Source organism: Labeo rohita, chromosome 23 (genome assembly GCF_022985175.1).
Source record: "Labeo rohita strain BAU-BD-2019 chromosome 23, IGBB_LRoh.1.0, whole genome shotgun sequence".
Classification (NCBI taxonomy): Eukaryota; Metazoa; Chordata; class Actinopteri; order Cypriniformes; family Cyprinidae; genus Labeo; species Labeo rohita.
In genome coordinates this window covers 20,038,893-20,065,921 of record NC_066891.1, presented here as the reverse complement: position 1 = coordinate 20,065,921, position 27,029 = coordinate 20,038,893, and the positions used below count along the sequence as shown (strand labels likewise).

Below are 27,029 nucleotides of genomic sequence, written 5' to 3'. Positions count from 1 at the left end.
AACCATCTAGGACGAGTTTGGAAAAAACTGCGAAAAACTAAACCTTACAATTTTTACATTTTGGTGTTCATTCGACTCGGCATGAGCCAAGGGAAAAAAAGGAATTTTCCAGACCTTAAGACTTTTCTTCAGGTTCACCTTGGCTACTATTCATTTCTGGAGGAAGACACTCAGTGAGGAATAAGCCTTATATTTACCTCAGAAGAAGAACACGATGCGACACGGCTTGATCCAGTGGAGGAGATCATTTACATGAGTAAGTCTTTTTTATTAGCCTACTTGCTTAGTGTTACTGTGACATAATTTGTACATATTTTACTAGTTAGACTTTTTACAAACTATAATTCCTGACTACATGTATAATCAAGTGAAACATTAAGTATGTTTCATTTCATTGCATCTAAATGTCCCACAACGTTTTTTTAATGTTATATAAAATAGGAAACAACGTGATATAAAAATAATAGTCTTTACACTGTAACACTGAATGAATGACACTAAGTCTGTATCACAAATATATGTAGATGTTTGTGACGTGCTAAACAATAATTCGTTTCTCAGATATAAAATGTTCTTTTAATGATAGTACAAAGCATGCATATATATACAAATTTTACAGATGCTCCTGATATTAACATGAATTTTGTTTTGGCTTTGTTGTTGTTGTTTTTTAGTGATCTGATACCTGCACCACAGATGAATCCTGCTGACTTTCATCACCAACATCAGATGTTCAACTACACTGATATTCTATGGTAAAACAAGCTCCTTGACTACTGATGATGGGTTTTACAAGCACTTAAATATTAAAGTGCTGCTATTATGCCATTTTTAAGGTTGCTAATATTGTTTTATGAGTCTCCTAAAACAGGTTTACATGTATGCAAGGTCAAAAAACACTTTAGTTTTCTCCAAAAATAGATTTAATCTTACCTCATTTCTAACTGATTTGTAAACGACTCAGAATCAGTCTCTCTAAACCCCTCTTTTCCGTGAGCCCTGACTGCAGTGATTGGTCAGATGGCGCAGTCCTTTATGATTGGTCTACCACATACAGCGTGTGTTGGAAAACGATACACCCATTGCCATAACTGAATGACAGCCCTGGAGACTTGTCAACACATAGAAAAGATGGCATTGATTTTACCATAACAATTTGAGCTGAAGTTTGACGATGAAACGGTTGAAGTGGCTGATTGACAAGTTAGCACGGACTACCTTGGAAAGTGTTCATAATTTGCTTATGTAAGTGAACTGGGCACACCTCTTTTTTGTAAACTTTAATGTTGTATGCATTAAGTGGCTTTCACACCGAACGCAAAAAGCGCTCTTGCCCTTCAGAGCACAGCGGCAAATTTCAACTCATTTGAACATGCGCTTTGGTCGACGCAGAAACAAGCCGTTCTCACGTGGCACAAACAATTAAAAAAGGAATGGGTTTCATAACGCAGCGCTTTCCACATTCGGTGTGAAAGCCGCTTCGTGCGCCAACCTTTATCATTACTCCAAACTAATGAGTCAAACTGCATCAATCACAAATTTTTAGACTACAGTGGGTCCATAGCTGAACAACAGAACTACAGAAGCGTGAGTTAGCCGGTTAGCAAAACATGTGGAGGGTTGTTACACAAAATAACACCGTGGGTGGACATTATGCAAATGTGTTACTTCGTGACATATGTGACCCTGGACCACAAAACCAGTCTTAAGTCGCTGGGGTATATTTGTAGCAATAGCCAAAAATACATTGTATGGGTCAAAATTATTTATTTTTCTTTTATGGCAAAAATCATTAGGAAATTAAGTAAAGATCATATTCCATTAAGATATTTTGTAAAATTCCTACTGTAAATGTATGAAAACTTAATTTTTGATTAGTAATATGCATTGTTAAGAACATTATTTGAAGAACTTTAAATTTCTCAATATTTTGATTTTTTTGCACCCTCAGATTCCAGATTTTTAAATAGTTGTATCTCGGCCAAATATTGTCCTAACAAACTATACATCAATGAAAAGCTTATTTATTTAGCTTTCATATGATGTATAAATCTCAATTTTGAAAAAATGACCCTTACGACTGGTTTTGTGATCCAGGGTCACATATAGCCATAACAGAATAAGATTCGAATTCCTGACGACTCGTTCAGACAATTGTGAGCAGACTCTTTTTTTTTTTGATAGACAATAACTATTGTGCACTAAAGCAGCTCCTCCGCGCTAAAGCAGCTCCTCAACTTATACCTCAAATTTGCAACAGTGATAATGATTTAATAGTTAATCCAACTGAAATTAATAATATTTTTAAGAACTACTTTTTAAATTTGTATACTTCTGAAAGCCCTGAATCCAACTCTAAAATGTTGGAATTTTTAGACAGTATAGATAAACCCACCCTGAATTCTGTGCATAAAACCTGTTTGGAGAAACCTGTACAAAAAGAAGAAATTTTCAAGTGCAATTACATCTATGCAAAACAAAAAAACTCCTGGCCCTGATGGCTACCCAGTAGACTTTTTAAAAAAAATTCCAGATAAATTAGCCCCTATTCTTCTTGATATGTTTGAGGATTCTTTGGAAAAGGGTAGCTTGCCACAAACCTTAATGTAGCGAACATTATTCTTTTGTTAAAACCTGATAAGGATCCCTTGAAATGTAATTCCTACACTGTAAAAAATAAAAAACACAATTTGTTGAGTCAGCTTAAAATAATTTGTTACCCTGCTGCCTTAAAATTTTAAGTTCAGTCAACTAAAATAAGTTTAGTCAACTTAAAATGTTAAGTTGTACTAAGTAACAACTTAGATATTTGTGTTTGCTAAACTTAACAGATGGGTAAGTAACCCAGCTGCCTTAAAAATGTTAAGTTGATTCAACTCAAATATCTAAGTTGTCACTTAGTATAATTTAACATTTCAAGTTGAATAAACTTTTTTTGAGTTGACTGAACTTAAAATTTTAAGGCAGCCAGGTTACAAATAATTTTAAGTTGACTCAACAAATTGTTTTTACAGTGTACAGACCAATCTCTCTCCTAAATTCTGACATTAAAATCTTGGCAAAAGTCCTTGCTTTACGTTTAGATACAGTTATAGAGAATTTGATTTCAAAAGACCAAACAGGTTTTGTCAGTGGTCGTCATTCTTTTAGTAATATCCGGAGATTGCTAGGGGTAATCCACTCATCTAAACTGTCTCAGGACCCTGTCCCTCAGGTAGTCGTTTCATTAGACGCTGAAAAAGCGTTCGACAGGGTGGAATGGAAATACTTATTTTCTGTGTTGGAAAGATTTGGCTTTGGAACACATTTTCTTTCACTGATTAAGTTATTATACTTTTCCCCTAAACCATCGGTAATTACAAATAGAGTGCGTTCAGAGTATTTTCCCCTATCAAGGGGTACAAGACAAGGATGTCCTCTTAGCCCCTTACTTTTTACTTTAGCCATCGAGCCCCTATCAATAGCATTAAGATGCTCACAGCATTTTACTGGCATTAATAGTTGGGGCATAGAACATAGAGTATCCTTATATGCCAATGATATGCTGTTGTACCTTTCAGATCCGGTTATAAGTATTCCACAGGTAGTTAGGATATTGAAACAATTTGGCACTTTCTCAGGTTATAAATTACATTTTTCAAAAAGTATTTGTTTTCCAATAAACAATAACACTCTCTATATTTCAAATAGTGATATACCTTTTTAGTTGTCTTTATCAGCTTTTAAATATTTAGGGATAAATATCACACTGGGATTCCTTAACCTTTACGAAAAGAACATTGCTCTTTTAATTGACAAGTTAAAACTAAACCTCAAAAAATGGAATTTGCTGTTTCTATCACTTGCAGGTAGAATTAATTGTGTAAAAATGAACATTTTACCAAGGTTCTTATACTTGTTTCAATGTATCCCAGTTTTTCTACCCAAATCCTTTTTTCAGAATTTAGACAGACTTATCTCATCATTTATATGGGGCGGAAAGGCACCAAGGATTCGGAAGGAGTTTCTTCAAAGACAAAAATCTCAAGGTGGTTTAGCACTTCCTAATTTCAGATATTATTATTGGGCTGCAAATATCTCAAAAGTACTTTATTGGCTTCAGAACTCCAAAGATGTCTGGTGTATTTCAGAGGCAAATTCTTGTAGTCATCATCCCTTCCAGCTCTAGCCCTGTCTAAACTGCCCCTTTGTATTTCAGCGTACACTCAATGTCCAGTTGTAGTAAATACCCTTAAGATTTGGTTTCAATTTAGACAATGTTTTGGTTTTAAAGACTTCTCCATAGCCAGCCCTATATGCAAGAATCACCTATTCCTTCCAACTCAACTGGACTCTGAGTCTTCAGTCAGTGGCAAAAGTTGGGTCTCGCCAAATTTAGTGATCTGTTCATTGAGGACGTTTTTGCCCCATTTTCAACTCTCTCTTCAAAATATAATCTGCCAAAAGCACACTTGTTTAGATATTTTCAAGTACATCATCTAATCCAAAAGCATTGTTCCACATATCCCTCGACTCCTCCTAGTACAGGATTGGATAAAGTTTTAAATATTCCCTTACATTTGAAGGGAGTAATTTCTAATATATATAACACTTTAATGTCAATTAAAAATATTAATCTAGACAAAATCCATGCAGAATGGTCAAAGGATTTAGGAGTGGATATATCAGAGGAAATCTGGAACAATGCATTACTTAAGGTGAATGGTACAACCTCTTGTACTCGCTTAAGTTTAATTCAGTTCAAGGTGCTCCACAGACTTCATTATAGTAAGGTTAGACTATCCAAGATATACACAAATGTTGCTGACACATGTGAGAGATGTCATTCTATATTATATTAAGGCATATATTAAGGATATTAGGCCTAGTTTTGAAATGGCTGTTTTTGGAGTACCTGAGCAAGGTACAGTAATGTCCAGAAATTGTCAAGACGCTTGTGCTTTCGCGTGTCTGCTGGCTAAGAGAAGAATATTACTTGATTGTAAATCAAGTAAACCACCTTTAGTTTCACTCTGGCTTAGTGATGTGATGCTGTTTTTGAAATTGGAAAAGATCAAATATTCTCTTAGAGGATCAACTAAACATTTTTATTTAGTATGGTCTCCATTGTTGTCATATTCTCTCCCCCCCAAACTAAAACTAAAATTAACAGTGTAACTAAAAAGGCCTGTGCGCACTGTAATGGTTAACACATTCAGACATAATGGGCTAACAATGAACAATTATGTCAAGTATTTCCTCATTGTTTGTAACATCATAACTTTGTGATTTTGTTCTCTATTTTGGAATTAGTTCTTATTTATTAAGAGTACTTCCCTATTTTTTTTTTTTTTGGTATGTCTGTGTGTTCTTCGGGGTGGGTTGTGGGAAAGGGGGAAAAATTGTAAAAATTGAAAGGAGCCTTGTAATCTTTGTATGTAATATGCCACTTTGTTTTTCCTTCAATAAAAAAAAAACAAAACAAAAAAAAGAACTTCATTTTTTTTTTTTATCTAAGAGCTAACGCCACGGATATTCCAGGTTATGAATTTGAGTTGCATGATGAGCTAATATTTCTATACTGACAAGTGTGTATGTGTGTGTGCCAAACATCAAATACAGAACAGTAAAACATAATAACACTAGACAAACCTAAACATTTACAACAAGACAAAAAACAACACAGAGTTTGAAAAACAAAACATAGGTGACAGAGGTGCATACTTATATAGTATAGCGAGACGTAGGTGCATTATATTATAGATGTAAGGGGGGGCTGGGGGTAAAAAGGGCGATATATTATGGCTGGGATGATATTGTTGAAGGGAGGGTGCTAATAGAGCCGTGGGGTAATGTCCTTGTCTTGAATATCTGTCCATCAATGTATAATTTGTCCACTATGAGTACTGCTCTTCATCTATTGATGATTTCTTGTGGAAACTGGTCGAAACTAGTCTTTGTGTGTTTTGCGTAATCATTGGTATCATGCAGGAGTGACTTCTGTATATAATATAAACAATAACTTCTGTCTTTCGTACAGCAGTAGCAGACAGAGTTTCTTGACTGATACAACCATCACGTTATGATGACCAAATTAATTTTTCTAGCTGGTAAGTGATTGTTGATCTTACAGAATGAATTTTAAGAGGTTGATGGCCTTGGAGTGTTTTATATGGTAACATTTTTTTTTGTCTTTCAGGCTTTTCCCTGGCATTGTGTCACTTTGGTATTTTTTGTTTAATTTGTTGTTTCATTTTCTAATAATAATAATATGCATTACTAATAATAACATTTATCATAATTAATAAATTTATATAGTATTAAATTATACTGTATTATATTATATTATATCTATTTCAGGATGGGCCTCCCAACTCACATGCTATTTCACAAACTGGTCTCAGTACAGACCTGACGGTGGCAAGTACCTTCCAAAAAATGTGGATCCACATCTGTGCACTCACCTAAATTATGCTTTTTCCATCATTAATAATGCGAATGAGTTGTCCACCTTTGAATGGAATGATGAAACTTTGTATGAGTCTTTCAACGGACTAAAGAAAAAGTATGTAAAATCTGATGTTTTGTTTGTGAATGCATTTGTTAATAAAATAAAATGCATTATGTAGTTTGAATTGTGATAATTTGTCAAAGAGCATTACAGCAAATGATTCAAATATTTGACTCGACAGAAATCCCAACTTGAAAACTCTCTTGGCTGTCGGAGGATGGAACTTTGGCACAGCTCAGTAAGAATCCTGCTCAATTTTGAAAATGTGAATTTTGAAGGATGTTTGTTATAAATAACTGTTTATTTCCTCTTTATGAAACTTCTCACCATGACTTAAGGTTTACTACCATGGTGTCCACGTCAGAAAACAGGAAGACGTTTATTCAGTCCTCCATTAGATTTCTAAGGAAATATGGCTTTGATGGTCTGGATCTGGACTGGGAGTATCCGGGTTCCCGTGGAAGTCCTCCAGAAGACAAGCAAAGGTTCACACTGCTCTGCAAGGTACTGCAGTATTTACAGATTATTTACACAATCGATTTTAAAATCCAATAAAACATATATAGATCTTAATCCTGTGCAAACATGTGACTGTAACAGGAGCTCTTGGAAGCTTACGAGGCAGAAAGTGTTGCCACTGGATGCCCCAGACTCATGCTTACTGCTGCAGTGGCTGCTGGGAAAGGAACCATTGATGCTGGTTATGAAATTGCAGAAGTTGCCAAGTATGTCTTCTGAAGAGTTTTTGTTCACTTGTGAATCAAATGAATATGTAGTCTGGTCACGACCCACACAATCAGCCTCATTATTTGCTTGAGTCTGAACTGATGACTACAAACTTGTGTTTACCTCCTTTCTGGTAATTCAGGTATTTGGACTTCATTAATGTGATGACCTATGACTTCCATGGCTCATGGGAAAGTGTCACCGGGCACAACAGTCCTCTGTACCGTGGCTCTGAAGACACAGGAGATCTCATCTACTTCAATACTGTAAGAAGACCTTATTTCCTACTGTACTCTTAACTTCTGAAAAACATCATGCATATCATATAAATGACTGTGAATCATTCTGTGAGTCACTGCACATAACAAGAAGCTGGAAACATACAGGAAATAAGTGATTGTTCATGACAATGCAGGATTTTGCAATGAGATACTGGAGAGATCAGGGCGCTCCTGTGGAGAAGTTGAGGATGGGGTTTGCAACATACGGAAGAACATTTCACCTGTCATCTGCAGCCAGTGGAGTTGGATCTTCAGCTAGTGGTCCTGGACCAGCTGGTACATACACCAGAGAGGCCGGATTCTGGTCGTATTATGAGGTCTTACCGCAACCTAAACACATGCACTTACATTATAGTGTTATTCATTGTGCAAAATAAAATCAGAAGAGTTACAGACCAAAATTCTCCCATCAGGTCTGTACTTTCCTTCAAGGAACCACAGTGCAATGGATTGATGATCAGAAAGTTCCTTATGCAACAAAGGGACAGGACTGGGTGGGATTTGACAACAAGGAAAGCTTTCAGACTAAAGTAAATATGTCATATAGGTTTAAAAATATGTAAAATGTAATGCAGTTCTTATGCTCGAAATAACTAGATCTGGTCTGTTTCAGGTGAACTATCTGAAGGAGAACAAGTTTGGAGGAGCTTTTGTCTGGGCTCTGGATCTTGATGACTTTACAGGACAGTTCTGCGGGCAGGACAAATACCCTCTCATTGGACATCTCCGTACACTTCTTAATATCGGTACCTTTATATCTTAATTATACTTAGTATCTCTTAATTTCGACTTTTGGTTTCATAACTGACTTAATATGCCATTAATTTTTCTTAATTCATCATTTTGACCTTTTATGCCATAATTTTTTTCTTAAGTGGCAAAAATGGGCTTCCATATATCTGATACATCATTATAATTAATTACAACTGTCATTTTAAGTACAATGATAATGTAAAGAATAGATCATCTACAGTCAGTTCTGCATTAGCCTGTCAGATTTTGCGATAGTGACTGGTACAATATCACACTTATTACATAAATATGTGTATATAAAGTAATGATTTGAGTTGAAATTCGTTCATAATTGTCCATATCCTGTACATGAACCTAAAGCTTCTGCTAAGAAACAATAGTCCACTACAGTTGCATTTGTATGAAACGAGACAGAGTGAGTTTAATGTATGAGATGTGAAAGTATCACTGGTTTCAGTCAGTGTTGCCAAAGCTGAATATTAGGAAATATTAGACAGCTGGATGCCATGACTGACCAATCCGAATCAGGTATTCCAGAGAGCAGTGTAATAAACTAGATTAGCAACTACAAACCAAGATAAATGATCAAATTTAAATTTCCTCCTCCAGATATTCCACCTGTCCCTCCAAATACAACACATGAGCCTGGTAAGACCACAACTACAGCGTCCCATCCTGCTCCCCCAGAGTTTTGTGTAGGCAAAACAGACGGGTTATACCCAAACCCAGATGACCGGACGACCTTCATTCAGTGTTCTCATGGCAAGCCCTATTTACAGCATTGTGTTGATGGGACGGTCTACAATCCTGACTGCTTTTGCTGTGACTGGCCTAAGAAATAATCAACGCTTCACTCCTGAAAAGAAAACGTGTGGAATTTTGGCAGTATTTTTTACTGTTTGGGGCCAGTGGTGCAAATGTTTCACACTTTATCTTTACGAACTGTTTTCATTTCTTTAAATTTAATAGACAGCCAATGATTTAATACTACTTTCTTAAAATAATATGCTACATTTTGTTTGGTCTTAGAAAGGAGCACAATAAAACTAACCTGATTAAGCATTAATTGTCTGCAAATTTCTAAACATATTTTTAGGTACGATTTCAATGTTTGAATATTTATTAGAAAAAAAAACAAGAACACCCATCTATGTTTATATTAAAACAATTTATTAATTTAAACTTGAAATGAAAAATTTATTTAACCTTGAAATTTCAAAATTATTAATGCAAAACATTCACAGTAATTTTCAGTCTCAGAACAGACCATTTCAGTGTAAAAACAATTACTGAGGATTCAAAGTAACATTCAAACAACCAATGACAACCAATGAGGTAAATGGTTAATGAACCCAGACATAATCAGTCATAATAAATCACTTCAGTCTAAGGCTTATCTATTAGCCCATAATGCAAGCTTTGAAAATGTAACGGCGCTAACCTAAACCTTCATAAAATCTAAACAAATTGAAACAAGGTAAATCCAAAACAAGCATTTGATAGGCTGTTTGAGATGAATCTCTCAGAAGGTTAGTCCAAAGCAGCATGTTTGACAATGTGATGTTAGAAATATTAACCAGCGTTAACTAGCTCAAGACCTCTGCACTCACAAATACTTTGAAACACAATAAGTGAGTTAAAACTTCTGGAAATTTGTCTTGAAAGCCATTCATCACTCAATAATGATCAATTCTGATTCATTCACATAGCTAGCTTGTCTTTTTCCGTGTACAGTTTCTAAGGAGCTCAGGTGAATTGTAACTATGCTGTGCTTAAGGGTGTGTTTTTGGTCATGGTCAGGGTTGCTTTGTCATTCAGCCAACAAACTTAGTAATTCTGCTGGACTAACTGCCAAATACAACAGCAAAAACCATTACTTTTAAGTCAGGGTGATACTACAGTTTAAATAGAAATACAAGTACAGTTGAAGTCAAAAGTTTACATGCATACAAAATGCATGTTATTTTTTATTCAGTATTGACCTGAAAAACATATTTCACATAAAAGACGTTTACACACAGTCCATAAGAGAAAATAATAGTTGAATTTATAAAAATGACCCTGTTCAAAAGTTTACATACACTAGATTCTTAATACTATGTTGTTACCTGAATGATCCACAGCTGTGTTTTTTGGTTTAGTGATAGTTGTTCATGAGTCTTTTGTTTATCCTGAACAGTTAAAACTGCCCACTGTTCTTCAGAAAAATCCATAAACAAATTCTTTGGTTTTTCAACAGTTTCATCAGTGAGCGTTGAACCTTCTGTAATAGTTGCATGAGTCCCTCAGTTGTTCTCAGTGTGAAAAGATGGATCTCCAAATCATACAGTCATTGTTGGAAAGGGTTCAAATACACAAAAATACTAAAAAAACCAAAGAATTTGTGGGACCTGAAGGGTTTTTCTGAAGAACATGAAAAGAAACTTGTAAACTTTTGACTTTAACTGTATGTAATGTGAGATTTTGCTTGTATACATGCTGTCAACACCTGACAACCAACGTTTGTGTTTAAACTCTGCTCGGTATCAAATGCAAGAAAGGATCTTCATGACTGAAATGTTTCACAACCTTCAATTCTCCATTGTGGTTCTTTTAAAGCTACATTCATTTTATTCACATTTTCATTTCGTACCTGCTAAAACAAAGCTCCCTGAACTTAGTTTCGAAAACCTCAGTGTCTCGAGATCAGTGTAAGTAACGTCCCACCATTTACAGCTCATGCTGGCTACTGTGAGGTGGCGGCAACTTCCTGATGTCGTTATTCTGGATGAGCTGGAAGTAGAACAGCACGATCTCTTCATAGTTCTGAATGGAGATTCTCTCATTCACACCATGGAATCTAAAGGAAGAACATGAGTGTTTAAGCATAAACACAAGCATGAGTACAAAGAGCGTTTCTTCTGTCTTACCTCTGAGGATCACCTGGTTTGAACCATGATGGAGCAAAGCGGTATGTATCTTGCGTGATGTCCTTGTAGTGACGGCTGTCAGTGTTGCCAACACAGATACCTGAGTGGAAATCATACAACAGCTTGAAGTAGCTCTTCACAAGTCAATGATGTGCATAAGAGGCGCTTCAGCAGAAATGCATCACTTGGCGTACCAGGGGCTACTGTGAGCTGAGGAAACATGCTTTGCACTGTTTTCTTTATGATCTGGAAGCCAAACGCCTGCTCATCATAGGAGCTGATGGGCAGCGGGTCGAATCCACTGACCAGCTCTACTTTCACACGCTCATCTGATACAGTTGATTCGACCAACTCCAGAACCTGAAAGAAGACATGAGATCAAACTATAAAACGGTTCAGAAACACTGTAGTTACAAACACTAGACTTTCATTTTTTAAATTATCTTCATTCATGTTCGACGGAAGAAAGTACGTCATACAGGTTCAGGATAACATAAGGGTGAGTAAATGATGGAACTATTTTAATTTTTGGGTGAAGTACCTTTTTAGAGTTAATCATTTTTTTAATCAGAGTGATTCATGAAAAAACAAATTTGGTGTGAAGAGGGTATGAAGAGCAAAAGTTAATAGATAAGCTATCAGAAGTATAGGCTGAACTGAATGAGTCATTGTTGTGGCTACAGCGTGATCTCTCACCTCCTGCAGCGTTTGGGCTGAGTGGATACGCAAATTGACAAAAGCTTCAGCGTATGATGGGATTACGTTAATCTGTCAGAGAAAGAGAAATAATCAGATCTCCATTCATGCTACTTTGTGGACTACAACAAAAAAGAGAGGCCCACCTTTACACCCGAGTTAAACATTGTGACGGCAGTCGTGGTCCTCACAAAAGCATTCGTGTCAGGTTTTCTCTCCATCACCCTGCATGTGAAAATTAAACCATGAGTGAGTGGAAGTAAGTCATTTTCTGTGAATGTGCGAGACTTCTGGCTCATTAGCTGCCATAAGGAAATAAGAAGAATAACAAAGTCCAGTAAATCGTAAAACTGTTTGCACTACAAACCAGTGTGTGTTCATAATTAAGATTATATATTAAAATAATATGGTAAGACACCAATGCGCAACATCAAGCAGCAAAATGAGCCATTTGTACAGCTAAAAATAGCTAAAGGCAAATGACACCAGAAGCCTGACCCAGTCGTCTTCAGTGTCACATGATCCTTCAGAAATCATCCTTCAGAAAAATCTGAATTATTATTATCAATGTTAAAAACTTGCTGCTTATTTTTGTGAAAGCCATGATGCAGTTTTTCAGTATTCTTTGATGAACAGAAAGAACATTTACATTAAATAAAAATATTTTGCAACATTATGAAACATCTTTACAGCCACTTTTGATCAATTTATTGAGTCCTTGCTGAATAAAATTAACAACTTTTTTATGGAAAAGCAGGATGGGATGTGATGACCAGGGCTGTCACGATTCCTAGATTCAATTCGAGTACTTGATCTTGATTTTAAAAAATCCTTGACTACAATTTGCTTAAGTCGAATAACCAGCCAAACACTGGAAGCGGCGCATTCCACGGACGAGAATCCATGACACGCATTATTTCGATCGTTCTCCAAGGCTGCATGATATATATTCCATTTAAGAATTATAATAAAGCATAATACGATTGTAAATTAACAAACGCTACGATTCAATCATCTGGAAATGCAACGTGCGCCATTTCATCCGATTTGTAAGGCAAATCATTTATAAACCTAAGCAAACACAGGAGGATATGTACTAACTGTTCATCGTGATTTCCCTCACTCTGTTTAAATATTAATTATTAAGTGGACATCTGAATTAAATGTTTAGTCAATATTAAACAAGGATTAGATCAAGCTGTACAGTGTAAAAACAATCGTCAGGACTTTGGCGCCCTCTGCAGTCATTTGATATAATGCATAATGTACATCGGTTCTATTGTTTATAATTAGTGCAGACTATAATTAGTCAAACGATTAATCGCATCAAAAAAAAATTATTTACATAATATATGTGTGCATACTGTGTATATTTATTATGTATATATGAATAAAACATTTTATATTTAAGAAGAATGTTATGTTAATATATCAAAAATATTATGAATATAAATGTATACATGTAAACACATGTAAATATTTTCAAAATACATACTGTATGTGTGTATATTTATATATACATAAATATACACAGTATGCACAAATTTATTACGTAAACAAAAACCTTTATTTTTGATGCGATTAATTGTTTGACAGCACTATTTATAATACATTACTGATACTCTATTATATGTGCATTTTAGATCATTTTAAAGGCTATTGTTTGCTTAGGGTTATTTTTATTACAAAAAAATAATTATTATAGCTATCTGATTACTCGAATAATCGTCAGAATAATCGACCGATGACTCGATTACCAAAATAATCGTTAGTGACAGCCCTAGTGATGACAATCATTGGAAGGAAAAAATACATAAATAAATAACCCATAAATATTATACTTTGAAATGACATTAGTTACCATAGCGAGCATTAAGGTAACCAATATAAACTACCTGCTGAGTAGCGGAGAGAAGAGCCACAGATTAGACATGATGAATCTGAGAGGAAAACCAAACTACAAAAGACAATAAAAGACATGGTTATCACGTATACATAAAGCAGGTTAGTATTTAATAAAATGTGGCCTGTAAAATCCTCAGCTTGTCATGTTTTACCTTATGGGCCAGGTGTTCAAACGTGCCACGCTCAGGCCCGTAACCAAATAGTCTGGGCATCGGATTTTCCTCCAATCTGGGAAAAGATATTACCAAGTACAATATAGTTAAAAACAATTTAGCTCAATCTAATACTGCTGTAATGCAGCTGCTTTGAAAATAACTTGAATCCCATTTTCCAATAATAAAAGGGCTTAGGGGTTTCCACTTGCCTTTTGACAGCTGACGCCAAGATGCCAATTGTGCTTTCTCTGGGCGGCATGGATGAATGTCCCGGAGCTCTGCTGACACTTAGCTTTACTGTTGCTTGACCTTTCTCACTGATACCTATTCTACAAAACACACACACACGGCAAATATAACACACTAATTCAATTACTAAATGACTCTGCTAAGAGGAATGTTCATAATAACAGTCTCACAGGGCAGCAGGTCCATCCAAGCCACTTATGACACCATCCAGCACTGCCAGGCCTTCATCTAAAACATACTGGAGCTTCACCCCACGACTCTTCAGGAGCTTCACGATATTGACTGCCCCATGTAAACCATTCACCTAACAAAACCATATAAATAAGTGCATTGAAAGAAGCATTCCAAACTACGCAATTCACTAGAGACCGACCTCCTCGTCGTGACCCAAACCTATGTAGAAAGTCCTCCGAGGGGTGTAATCTCGTTCCAGCAGGTATTCCAACGCCTGAAGGATACCCTTTCAAAACACACACCATTACAGTTATCATCAGGTTGGACTGAACAGATGAGCGATTGTTTCAGTGAAAAACGATGCAGTGCTGATTCACTGTACCATCACAGACTGTTTATTGTCAATGGTTCCTCGTCCATAAATGAAGCCATTGAGCTCCTGTGCAGAGAAAGGAGGAACTTCCCATCCATCCGCCTCGTCGGCCGGCACAACATCAATGTGTGCCAGCAGCATGTACGGCTCCAGATTAGGCTCGCTACCTGGTACCGTGAAAAGGTGACTGTAGTTTGCCACCATCTCATGTTGGACCAAGCTGGATGAGAAGATCTTTGGAAAGACTGAGAAGGAAAAACGAATTCCTAAATAACACTTAATACAATATATAATTATTATTAAAGGGCAAGTACCAGATTTAGCCTAAATTATACTTGTCAAATGTTGTCCCGTGTAAAATGTTTGTAAAAAAATTTTCATGCTGCTGAAAAGGTCCACATTATGTGTACAATGTTTTGGAATTGGGAAGGCCAAGTCGTAACAAAATATATGACACAGCTAATTATGTTTTTGGTAATTAAAATTAGTTCCCAATTACAATATTTTCGTCGTGACTGAAAAGATAATGGGGCAGTAACATTAATCTTGCTTTGACAGCAGTGTTGTGTCTCACCTTTCCTCAGCAGCCCGTCAAACTCGCGCAGTGCGCTCCGGTTCACATTTGTCTCAGTGAATGACACAGTGGGAATCTGAATAGCCGCTATGAGAAACGAAAACAAGACAATTACAAAATGTATATTATCTACAGCAGCAATATACGCATGTTGACAGCACATTTTTTATCTCCGTTAACGGTAACTGTATTTTTTTTTTTTTTTATCCAAGAAAAAGATTGAACATTACAAAAATATTAACAAGTAAATCGAGATATAAAATACAGAATATTAAAGGAATCTTAAACTAAACAGAGTTCTAAAGGGAGAGACAAATATAAATTAAAATAAAAAAAAATAAACAAATAAAAAAAAAAAAAAAATATATATATATATATATATATATGAACATAAAATAAAACAAAAACCATTGAAACAACTAAACAATAGTTAACATTTTCTTCCTTTTTCCTTAGGACATATTCAACAGTTGCAGCGGGGGAGCTATATCAGAAAATAATTTCTCCATGAAATCTAACAATATGACATTCTTTTTATTATTAATTTGCATTAGAGACTTTTTCAAAATCTCCATTTCTGATAAAAATAAATTACACTTTGGTATGCATTTCGCAAATTTCTGTTTATGAATATAATATTTACCTTGTAAAATGCAAAAGTTAACAACATAATCATTTTACTTTTGTGTGAATAAGTACAAATCACATCTTTTAAAGAAAGCATATAGTTGACATTTCTTCGCAGAAATAGAAAGGCACTAACATCAGACCAAAATCTAAGAGACAAATCACAATCATAAAACAAATGACACAAATCTTCCTCATGTGCATTACAGAAACTACAAGTATTGTCAATGTCCATGAATTTAGAAAGAGCTAATTTACATGGGTTTAACGGGAACTGTACGTGTCTTCCTAATCCATCTATTCACGTCACGTGATGAGCTGTATGTCAAACTGGTCTTTGCAGTCGCGACTTTTTTGGTACTTTTTTTGTAGTATTTCTTCGTTGTGTTACCTTTGAAATTTGCCAGCAGGTTCTTTCTCTGTTGTGGGTTTATATGAAGAGAAATGGCTGTTGTATTCTCCCATTTTCCCAGCTGAAGCCCCGCGTCCGCATCAAATGTAAACGTCCTAACTGTGGCGACAAGGAACAAAACGGTAATCGAAAATATGACACTAAACAGCAGCACTTTGAGAAACTTAAATAATTTCCACTGAGCGCTATGGCCTGTCATGTTTCAGGAAGTGCTAAAGACAGTCATTTCATAACCAGAGTTCGTGTTTATTCAATACCGCACCGATGACGCCCTCTGTTGCTGTGGATTAGAATCACATTTCAAGAAGACGGAGATTTTAAGACTTAACGGTTTTATTTTATTATTTTTGTATAGACCATTTCGCTAGATGTAAACAACACTGGTCCAGAAGCACTTTCTGTTTTTTTTTTTTTTTTTTTTTTTTTTAAATTCACGTATACAAATACATCTTAAAGGTGCTAATGTAACATTTTTATCCAGTCAATGTTATGTTGGTTGTATTTTTTTGTGATGTTTGTGTCAAGTAAAAAAAAAAAAGAAACAGGAAGTATATCAGGACCAGTATGTTTACATCTAGCGAAATGGTCTATATTATTATGGTATTTAAATATTTTCAATTTTCTTTATGATTTTAATGTAAGTAAGCTGAAAATGTCTTTTTCCACAAATTATATATGCAGACTGTATAATATCCAAGGTGCATATTTTTAGTAATTATGGAGCTTATTCTGGTGCTAATATTTGTCCTCTTCCGAGATATGTCACTACCGAAACACAGTAAATTATAATTTAATAAGACGGGTTACACTGACATATTAAGATTGTGCTTACATCTTCCTTGTGTATATATATATATATATATATATATATATATATATATATATATATATATATATATATATATATACACACATACATACATATACAAACATATATATACACATACACACACACACACACATACATATACATACATTATATATATATATATATATATATATATATATATATATATTATATATATATATATATATATATATGTATATATACACACACACATATATATATATATATATATATATATATATGTCTATTTTCTTAAAACGTTTTTAAAGGTAAATCAACAACCATTACAATTTTAACAATATTTTAAGTGTGTCTTCTCCCCTCCCCCCATCCCCCAAATAATGAGATTACACTGTAGAAAAAAAAAATTACCAAAAAAAAACAAAACAAAACAAAAAAAACAACAATTTGTTGAGTCAACTTAAAATAATTTGTTACCCTGCTGCCTTAAAATTTTAAGTTAAGTCAAAACACAAATAAGTTTAGTCAACTTAAAATGTTAAGCTGTATGTTAAGTGACATTTGATTTGACTAAACAAAAAATTTGGATTGTTAAACTTTAAAGTTGGGCTTGTTACTCAGCTTCCTTAAAAATTTAAGTTGAATCAACTCAAGCATCTAAGTTGTCACTTAGTACAACTTATTTCAGTTGATTTGAGATTTGTTTCAATTGAGATTTGTATTTTGAATCCAATTTTTCTTTATACAAGGCAAAAAGTTGATCATACTGATTGCAAACTTAAGGATTCATTAGTTTGAATATACATTGAGCCAAACACTATCATAACATCTTATATTTTTGACAAAACATCCCATGTTTCGATCTTGACAAAACATTTTCGGTAGCGATAGTAATGGTTTGGTAGCGACATTGCATTACAGAATTTTAACCCACATACTAAAACACTACTGAAACATACTAAAATACTAAAAAGCTGCATAACTGTATTAAAATTTTGTTTATTACCCTCAAATAAAGGGTTATGTGTTCCCTTTTGTCACTACTGTAACAATGATGAAATGTTTTAGTCATGACTGTTTTGGTAGTGACAATTTTAGACAATTTTGAAGCTAGCTCAAAGATACTAATCAACACATGGTTAACTAGCACAGTTCTGAACAGTTTGTACACATAAAAACTAAATGTTACGGAATAACTCCCCAAAAAGTGTTTAATTATAGAAAAATGGTGTTCGGTAGTGACATTCTTTGAAGTTACACACAGATTTTTCATACTTTTACACAAATTTTCTTCAAAATGATGGGGCCTATCTGCTCACCATGTAGCTATGAGAGAAAGGGACTCATAAATATTTCCTGATGATAAATGTAGGGGTGTAGTTAAAATCAGTCTCAGTCATGGACTAAAATATATACTGTTTCGGTAGTGACATGAAAATGCTGGATATTTCGTTTACATAAAGTTTCAAGTGGATCAAAACCTTTCATCAAAGTTGTCCTAAAACTAAAACAATACCCATTCACATGCATTATATTATATTATATATATAAAATCATATTCAAATTTTTTTTTTCAGTTAACACTAATATTTTAAATAGCTTTAATAACAACAATTAATATTAACAGTTTTTCCACATTGCAATTTAGAAAAACATTCAGTTATGTGGCACATGGGATTTGCAGAAGAATCACCTGTAGGGCAGATTATTTATGACAGCTAATACAAGTTTCATTGCAACAGGGAAGTAAATGAATGACTGTTTGTGTATGAGACTTGAGTTCTTCCTGAAAGGCCGGACTTAATATGAGACATATAATAGCTTTAATATGAGGCTCAGCACATTATTCAAACTCACGTAATTAAATTATAGTATAATATTGAAGCAATTGCACTGCATAGGCTACTACTTTAAACCAGTGCCTGTTTAATATGCAGTAATGTTGTAGTAAACATTTCAGAATTATTTACAATATTTTTTTTTTCAGGTCTGCTCTTTCTTTCAAGGTTACTTTCGACGCAACCAAGTAAATTATTGACAAGTTTGACATCAAGGAGAGCAATGAGACAAAGGTAAAATACGTAACAGATGTTATAACTACATGACGGCTGTTGTTTTAAAGGAGTCTTTATCTGCTCCCTGTAACTCAGTGACTTTGCAGGCTAGTTCGGTAGGGTAACCATTCTCTCAGCCAGATCCATAAACGTTTGGATACTGCTCCTTTTTATGTAACGCTTGAATTAATAATCATTGACAGGTTAACAGAGCAAAGTCAAAAATATAAACTCCGACATGCAGCCAAAAAAAAAAATGTTGTGCAATTGTTCTGGTGCAACCTCACACGATCAACAAAATGCGTGGGAAAGAACAACAGTTATTTTTAGAAAAAACTTGTGACATCAAGGGATCAGAACAAACATGAAGTAAAAAAAGTAACGTTATTTACATTAACATGTTTTGGCTAAAAAAAAACATAAAATAAAAAAAAAGTAGAAAAATTACATAATGCAATAACTGCGACCTAAGATCTTCTATTCAGTGAAGAGGAGCAGTGGCCTGTGTAGATAAACATGTACAAACCCAGCTGACCTGATGTCCTCTCCCCCCTCACCCCCTCTAAATAATGAGACTACACTGTAAAAAAACAACCACCAAAAAAAACAACAAAAAACAAAAAAACACAAATAAGTTTAATCAACTTGAAATGTTAAGTTGTACTAAGTGACAACTTAAATATTTGAGTTGACCAAACAAAACATTTGGTTTGTTAAACTTAAAAGCTGGGCTTGTTACAGTTACTAGCTGCTTTAAAATTTTAAGTTGAATCAACTCAAACATCTAAGTTGTCACTTAGTACAACTTAACATTTCAAGTTAACTACACTTTTTTTTTTTGAGTTGACTGAACTTAAAATTAAGGCAGCCAGGTAACAATTTATTTTAAGTTGACTCAAATTGTTTTTTTTAGCGTATGCAATAACTGAAATATTGAAAGAAGTATTTTGCACAACCAGAAAATGCATATATTACCTTTTTGAACTTTTAAAGCTAAAACAGCTTGAAAAATAATTGCAATCACTGGTTTTGCATGAAGACAAATATGAAAGGCATGAAATATTACTTATCTCCTATCTTATCTGTTATTTTCTTATTGGTATGGCATGAGTAATCTTGTGATTTGTGTTTTAATATACTGTAGTAAAATATTTACTCACCCAAGGAAAACAATCTAAGGATAATTAAATAATTAATAATCAAGATTTTTTTTTATTATCCATTTAATTTTACACCATCATTCAAAAAGGAACTTAAGGAAATATATACAGTAATTTAGTTTGGGAAACATTCCTTTATAATAATGTTGAAATCAGATGTGCTGCTTAAAATGTTTATGAAAACCATGAAACGGTACCATTATAAATATCTTTACTGTCACTTTTGATCAATAATCTTATATCCTCCAAACTTTGAATTGAAGTTCATTTAGTCACATCAGAACAAAGCTTATTACTACCACAGAATTCCACAGCATGACATCCGTTTATTTTAGGTTCAAGGTGCCGGCACATTTCTGATGTCACTGTTCTGCATGAGCTGAAAGTAGAACAGCACAATCTCTTCGTAGTTCTGGATGGCAATTCTCTCATTCACACCATGGAATCTAAAGGGAAGTATAAGCAATTTAATATAGTTCTTTTACAATACATGAGGCAGTTTGTCGTTTCTCTCTCATACCTGTCAGAATCACCGGGTTTGTACCATGAAGGGGCAAAGCGATAAATATCCGAAGACAGTTCTGTGTAATGACGGCTGTCAGTGTTGCCAATGCAGACACCTGTGAGAGGAAATCGTAAAGCTGGTTTGAGTGGAAGAAGCTCTTTGTGAGTCAATGATGTATGTAAGGGCCACTTAAAACCCTTGAGCTCTTGACAGTGCGAGCAAACATGCAGTACTTAATGACACAATGCTGCAAGCCTTACCAGGAGATACAGTGACCTGAGGAAAAATGTCATGCACTGTTTTCTTTATGATCTGGTACCCAAATGTATCTTCCTCATACGAGCTGACGGGCAGCGGGTCGAATCCATCGACAAACTCCACCTTCACACGCTCATCAGATATGGTGGATTCAATCAGCTTTAGAACCTAGAAAGGAAATAAGGAATCAATCAATTCACTTTTGGTTTTAGTAAACTTTAAGAATTATATTAAAATTTGAAAATCTACCACTCGTATAAAAGTACTTATTCAAAATGTGACCAACAACATCATCATATTAACATAATATTTGCATAATTTTGACTGGTGTTCTTTCCTACATGTATGCATTTATTTATTAATAAACATCAATACTATAACATTTTAAAAATTAAACAAAAACAAACTTTAATAAGACTGATATTAAACTATTTAAAATAATGAAAACAATAAACGAAGAAAATAATTGCTAGGGGCAGTTAATAATACATATAACAAAAAGTATAACATTTTATTTTATTTTATTTTATCAGCTGGGAGCCTGGCTTCATCAGAAAATGGATGCTTACAGAAAAATCATATTCTCACAGAAAGTCTGTACATTGCACTGCAATGTAAATTAATCTGTGGAATGGCAAAATAGATATTTTGATGGTGTTTTACTTTAAAACCTGCTATGATATACTTAGTGAAGGTAAATTGATAAACAAAGACCACTATGAATACTAATCTGGTCTTTTCTGTCTTTAATTGACACTGTTTACACATTTACTTTGTATGCTATCAATGTCTATCTGTATAGGTTTTGTATCAGATGTAGGTTTAACTAAGGGTTGCACTAAAACTTCCCTTTTGTCTTCCAAGAACTGGTGTTTCCTTATGGAAATTCAAATCTTGTTAAAAGTGTGAAGTAATTAAATGTGCTAATGCTGACTTCTCACCTCTTGCAGTGTCTGGGACGAGTGAATGCGGAAATTGGCAAAGGCCTCGGCATATGCTGGCATTACGTTAATCTGTCAGAGAGAGAGAGAGACAGAGACAGAGAGAGAGAGAGAGATGGAAAAAGAGAGAGAGAGAGAGAGCGAAACGGTTGGATTTATTTGAATATATGTATAAACAAAAAATAAGTGACGTGAATGACAACCCACCTTAACTCCCGAGTTAAACATTGTGACAGCAGTTGTTGTCCTCACAAATGCATTTGTATCAGGCTGTCCTTCCAAAACACTGCAAATGTGATTTGAAAGCACCACAGATCAGAGCATGTACTCTGTTAGTTAGTTATTGTAGTGAGCAAAAAAACGTGGCCTACCTGCTGAGCAGCGAAGAGAAGAGCCACAGATTGGACATGACCATTCTGTATGGCCAGCTAAACTAGAAGACAAAAGAGAAAGTATAAAGCAATTTATTATTGTAGGAATGTCAAAAGTGTTTAAAACTATGTTTGTTTTATTACCTTATGTGCCAGATGTTCAAAAGTTGCACGCTCTGGACCCTGACCAAAAAGATTGGGCATCCGGTTCTTCTCCAACCTGAGAAATGTTTTAACCAAAACACAAAGAATTACTTAATTATTTTATGGATATATGTACTTACTTACTTATTTATTTGTTTGCTGAACAAACAAATCATTTTACAGTTACCCAATTATTTACTCATTATCAAGCAGTCCTAGGTGTATAAGACTTTCTTCTTTCAGACGCATATAATCAGAATCGTTTTAAAATATGTCTTGGCTCTTCCAAGCCTTATAATGGCAGTGAATAGGTGTTGAGATTTTGAAGTACGAAAAAGTGTCCATCCATCAAAAAAAGTACTCCACATGGCTCCAAGGGGTTAATAACGGCCTTCTGAAGGGAATCAGTGCATTTGTGTAAGAAAAAATATCTGTCGTATGCATGTTCACGAGAGAGTGGCGTTTCAGTGGATGACGTAGGACAGACACATAAGCTCCAGGCGATAAAGTGACAAATAAGGAAGCTCAGTGGAGTGAGCAAAACCAAACACTGGTCGAATTAGAACTACAAAACAAGGATTTGTAAGGAAAAACATGAGAGGATTTCGATATAAGCCAAAAGGAGACTAGTTTTCCTTTGCTGTAAACAAAACTTGGTTCTTGCAAGACTAGCATATTCAAACTACCAGAATTTATAAGTTTTAATATGGATATTTTTCTTACACAAATGCGTCGATTCAGTTCAGACAGCCTTTATTAACCCCCTGGAGCTATGTGGAGTACTTTTTATGATGGATGGATTCATTTAATGGGCTTCAAAATCTTAGCACCCATTCACTGCCATTATAAAGCTTGGAAGAGCCAGGACATTTTTTTAATATAACCCTGACTGTATTCATCTGAAAGAAGTCAGTCATACACACCTAGGATCGCCTGAGAGTGAGTAAATCATGGGGTACTTTTCATTTTTAAGTGAACTGTCCCTTTAAAATACATAACTCAAATCAACACTTAATAAAGCGCACAAATATTTCTTAAAAGTTAAATATTTCTTAAGTAAAATTAGCTTGTTTATTTTGAGAGCCTGGCTTCATTAAATAAGACCTTTTTAATTGTAAATCTGCATTTATGAATATGAAATTCATATTTTGCCTTTATTATGATAGGACATATCAGAGTTGGAAGTGAAATGGGATAGAGAGGGATGCCGGATCAGGAAAGGTCCATAAGTCAGGATTCGAACTCGTGACGCCCGTAGCGCAACGGCACTGTATGTTGGCGCGCTGCTTTCGGCGCCGACTAGAATATTTATCTTAATTATAAAAAAATCATATCGTCACAAAAATCTACATATAACTAAATGAGTAGAACATCATAATAAATCCAAAGAATGGTATTTTACTTTATAACATGCTAGAATACAGTACAATATCGTTTTAAGAGTAAGATTTTTTATTTTATTTTTGTATTTTTACATGTAAATGTGCCAGCCAGGTGGACATTGATAACGGCTTTTGTATTGGGTTTATTCCATTCTGTCTTTGTTTTTTTACAAAATGCAAAATCATGCCAACTATAAATGGACCCATCAGAGGTGCAAATATGTAAAAAATATTTTAAAAAAGATCAACATGTTCACAGTTTTCATATTACAGTAAAAAAATTCTCTTGCCTTGCAACAGCTGAAGCCAAGATGCCAATGGTGCTTTCTTTGGGCGGCATGGATGAATGTCCTGGAGGAGTGCTGACACTCAGCTTTACTGTGACCTGACCTTTCTCAGTTACACCAATTCTACAAAAACACACAAAGCATAAATAACACACTAATTCCATATCAAAATGATGATATTAAATAAAAACAACAAATTCCTTGTGTGTTTGCGCACACCTGGCGAATAAAGCCAATTCTGATTCTGATATTAATGCAGTAAAATGACAGTCTTACAGGGCAGCAGGTACTGTCAGGCCATCTACCACACCATCCACAACCGTGAGTCCTTCATCTAAAACATACAGAAGATTCACCCCACGACTCTTCAGAAGCTTCACGATATTCATAGCACCTTCTGCACCATGGATCTGATAAAACCAAATAAACTACATTAACACAAGCTTTCTTCTGCGATTTTAGCACATAAACTATGTTTAGCATTGACTGACCTCCTCGTCGTGACCCAAACCAATGTAGAAGGTTCTCCGAGGGGTGTAGTCTCGTTCCAGCAGGTATTCCAATGCTTGAAGGATACCCTTTCAAAATACACATCATTACAGTTATCATCAGGTTGGACTGAACAGATGAGCGATTGTTTCAGTGAAAAACAATGCAGTGCTGATTCACTGTACCATCACAGACTGTTTATTGTCAATGGTTCCTCGTCCATAAACAAAACCATCGATCTCTTTAGCAGAGAAAGGAGGAGCGTCCCATCCATCCGCCTCATCGGCCGGCACTACATCCATGTGTGCCAGCAGCATGTACGGCTCCAGATCAGGCTCGCTTCCTGGTATGGTGAACAGGTGGCTGTAGGTTCCCACCATCTCATGTTGGACCAAGCTGGATGAGAAGATCTTTGGAAAGACTGAGAAGGAAAAAAAAAATCATTCTTAACCTTTATTAATCTTTTACAACACTATATTTTACTAGTAAAGCATGCAAAAATAATCCATAAATCAGTTTCTCACCCCTCTCTAGTAGCAGGTTAAACTCTTGTAGGGCACTTATGTTCTGTTCTGACTCTGAAAACGACACTGTGGGAATCTGAACTGCCACTGTGGGAAAAATTTAAATTTATCTTCATAGACAAAACAACAATGAAAAACAGTACTTAACTTTATATAGCCTACTGTATCATATTTCATACACAAATTTCTAATGGCTCTACATTATCAACATGATCAAAACTTTGCTGAAAAACCTTTTCTACTGGTACAGTTCATACGTTTTTAGCAACTAAAAGCCCATTTAGTGTAAAAAGCTACAGTTTAAAATAATGGTTTTCTATTTTAACATTTTAAAATGTATAATTTATTTCTGTGATGCAAAGCTGAATTTTTATCAGCTGTTATTCAGTCTTCACTGTCACATGATCCTTCAGAAATCATTCTAATATGCCAATTTATTACTTTTATCATCAATGTTGGAAACAGTATTAACCTTGACACTTTTTGAAACCTGTGATTCTTTTTTCAGGATTCTTTGATGAATAAAATATTAAAAAGAACATAATTTATTCAAAATAGAAATCTTTTTTAACAATATAAGTCTTTGCTATCACTTTTTATCAATTTAACACATCCTTGGTGAATATAAGTATTAAGTATTTCTTTCAAATATATATATACACATTTACTGACCAAAAAAAATAAATAAATTATATATATATATATATATATATATATATATATATATATATATATATATATATATATATATATATATATATATATATATATATAAATAATTAAATAATTAAATAATCTTGGAAAAAAGTATCACCAGTTCCAAAATATTAAGCAGCACAACTGTTTCCAACATTGATAATAAATCAGCATATCAGAATAATTTCTGAAGGGTCATGTGACACTGAAGACTGGAGTAATGATGCTGAAAATTCAGCTTTGCATAGTCACATAGAAAATAGTTATTTCACATTTAAATCATATTTCACAATATTACTGTTTTTTTCTGCATTTATGATTAAATAAATGCAGCCTTGATTAGCATAAGAAACTAAGAAAAATAAATAAAACACACACACACATAACAAATCTTACTAATAAAGCATTCCTAAACAAGTATAATTTTGATATAATTGGGCTTTTCTTACCTTTAAAATTTTCAAGCAGCTGCTTTTTCTGTTCTGGACTTAAACTGGGATAAATAGTTGTTGTATTTTCCCATTGTCCCAGTTCTGTGTTGACTTTAAATGTGTATGTCTTACCAATCACAACTGCAAATAAAATTAAAACTGAAAGTACAAGGATTAGCAGCAATATTCCAGAAAACTTCAAAATTATCTTCTTAGTGATTTTGGTCTTCATCTTGCTGAAGCTCAAGTGGAATGACAATCACCTGCATGATCAGGGTTCACATTTTTTATTGACTGCTGATGCAACATAAGGTGCTTGGGCTGGTGTGTATAGAGCCAATCACAAACGTAAAGAGCAACTGAAATGTTTTTAATCACCTGTTGAGTAATCAGCAACAGAGTAATCAGTTTGAATAATCAGCAGCAGAGATACCAAACAATATAATTGATTGTTACGTACTGAATAAATGAGTAATGTGAAATTATCTGCAGAATGCTGAGCTGCAGTTCACCAAATAACTGCCTTCATTAACCATTTCACTGCCCAAATATTTGTAATATCATATGTCAGAGAAAAAAAAAGCAGCTGAATTTCAAATTTAACTCATTTAACTTGTCTGGAAATTAAAATGCAGGTGTATCTGTATTAACACAC

General features: G+C 34.4%; 3 protein-coding genes across 3 annotated transcripts; 1 reads left to right on the top strand and 2 right to left on the bottom strand.

The window, feature by feature from the left end:
- Nucleotides 1-6,014: 6,014 nt before the first annotated feature.
- Nucleotides 6,015-9,300, top strand: LOC127154623 (acidic mammalian chitinase). The gene is made up of 11 exons (XM_051096279.1): nucleotides 6,015-6,089; nucleotides 6,179-6,205; nucleotides 6,340-6,544; nucleotides 6,672-6,728; nucleotides 6,829-6,994; nucleotides 7,091-7,215; nucleotides 7,359-7,482; nucleotides 7,632-7,814; nucleotides 7,911-8,027; nucleotides 8,111-8,243; nucleotides 8,860-9,300. Exons 1-11 carry the CDS (start codon nucleotides 6,062-6,064, stop codon nucleotides 9,090-9,092), a joined length of 1,398 nt encoding a protein of 465 aa, XP_050952236.1. The 5' UTR covers nucleotides 6,015-6,061; the 3' UTR covers nucleotides 9,093-9,300.
- A 99-nt stretch (nucleotides 9,301-9,399) lies between these two features.
- On the bottom strand, nucleotides 9,400-16,581 carry pm20d1.2 (peptidase M20 domain containing 1, tandem duplicate 2). Its single transcript, XM_051096114.1, has 13 exons — nucleotides 16,304-16,581; nucleotides 15,286-15,372; nucleotides 14,721-14,956; nucleotides 14,538-14,624; nucleotides 14,335-14,468; nucleotides 14,125-14,244; nucleotides 13,913-13,988; nucleotides 13,751-13,812; nucleotides 12,002-12,080; nucleotides 11,856-11,927; nucleotides 11,354-11,519; nucleotides 11,160-11,259; nucleotides 9,400-11,089 (listed from the first exon to the last, which is right to left on the bottom strand). The coding sequence occupies exons 1-13, from the start codon at nucleotides 16,521-16,523 to the stop codon at nucleotides 10,960-10,962; spliced, it is 1,569 nt and encodes a 522-aa protein (XP_050952071.1). The 5' UTR covers nucleotides 16,524-16,581; the 3' UTR covers nucleotides 9,400-10,959.
- A 3,496-nt stretch (nucleotides 16,582-20,077) lies between these two features.
- Nucleotides 20,078-26,949, bottom strand: pm20d1.1 (peptidase M20 domain containing 1, tandem duplicate 1). The gene is made up of 13 exons (XM_051096115.1): nucleotides 26,393-26,949; nucleotides 25,248-25,334; nucleotides 24,909-25,144; nucleotides 24,726-24,812; nucleotides 24,511-24,644; nucleotides 24,238-24,357; nucleotides 22,566-22,641; nucleotides 22,422-22,483; nucleotides 22,258-22,336; nucleotides 22,051-22,122; nucleotides 21,112-21,277; nucleotides 20,867-20,966; nucleotides 20,078-20,792 (listed from the first exon to the last, which is right to left on the bottom strand). The coding sequence occupies exons 1-13, from the start codon at nucleotides 26,604-26,606 to the stop codon at nucleotides 20,684-20,686; spliced, it is 1,542 nt and encodes a 513-aa protein (XP_050952072.1). The 5' UTR covers nucleotides 26,607-26,949; the 3' UTR covers nucleotides 20,078-20,683.
- Nucleotides 26,950-27,029: the final 80 nt, after the last annotated feature.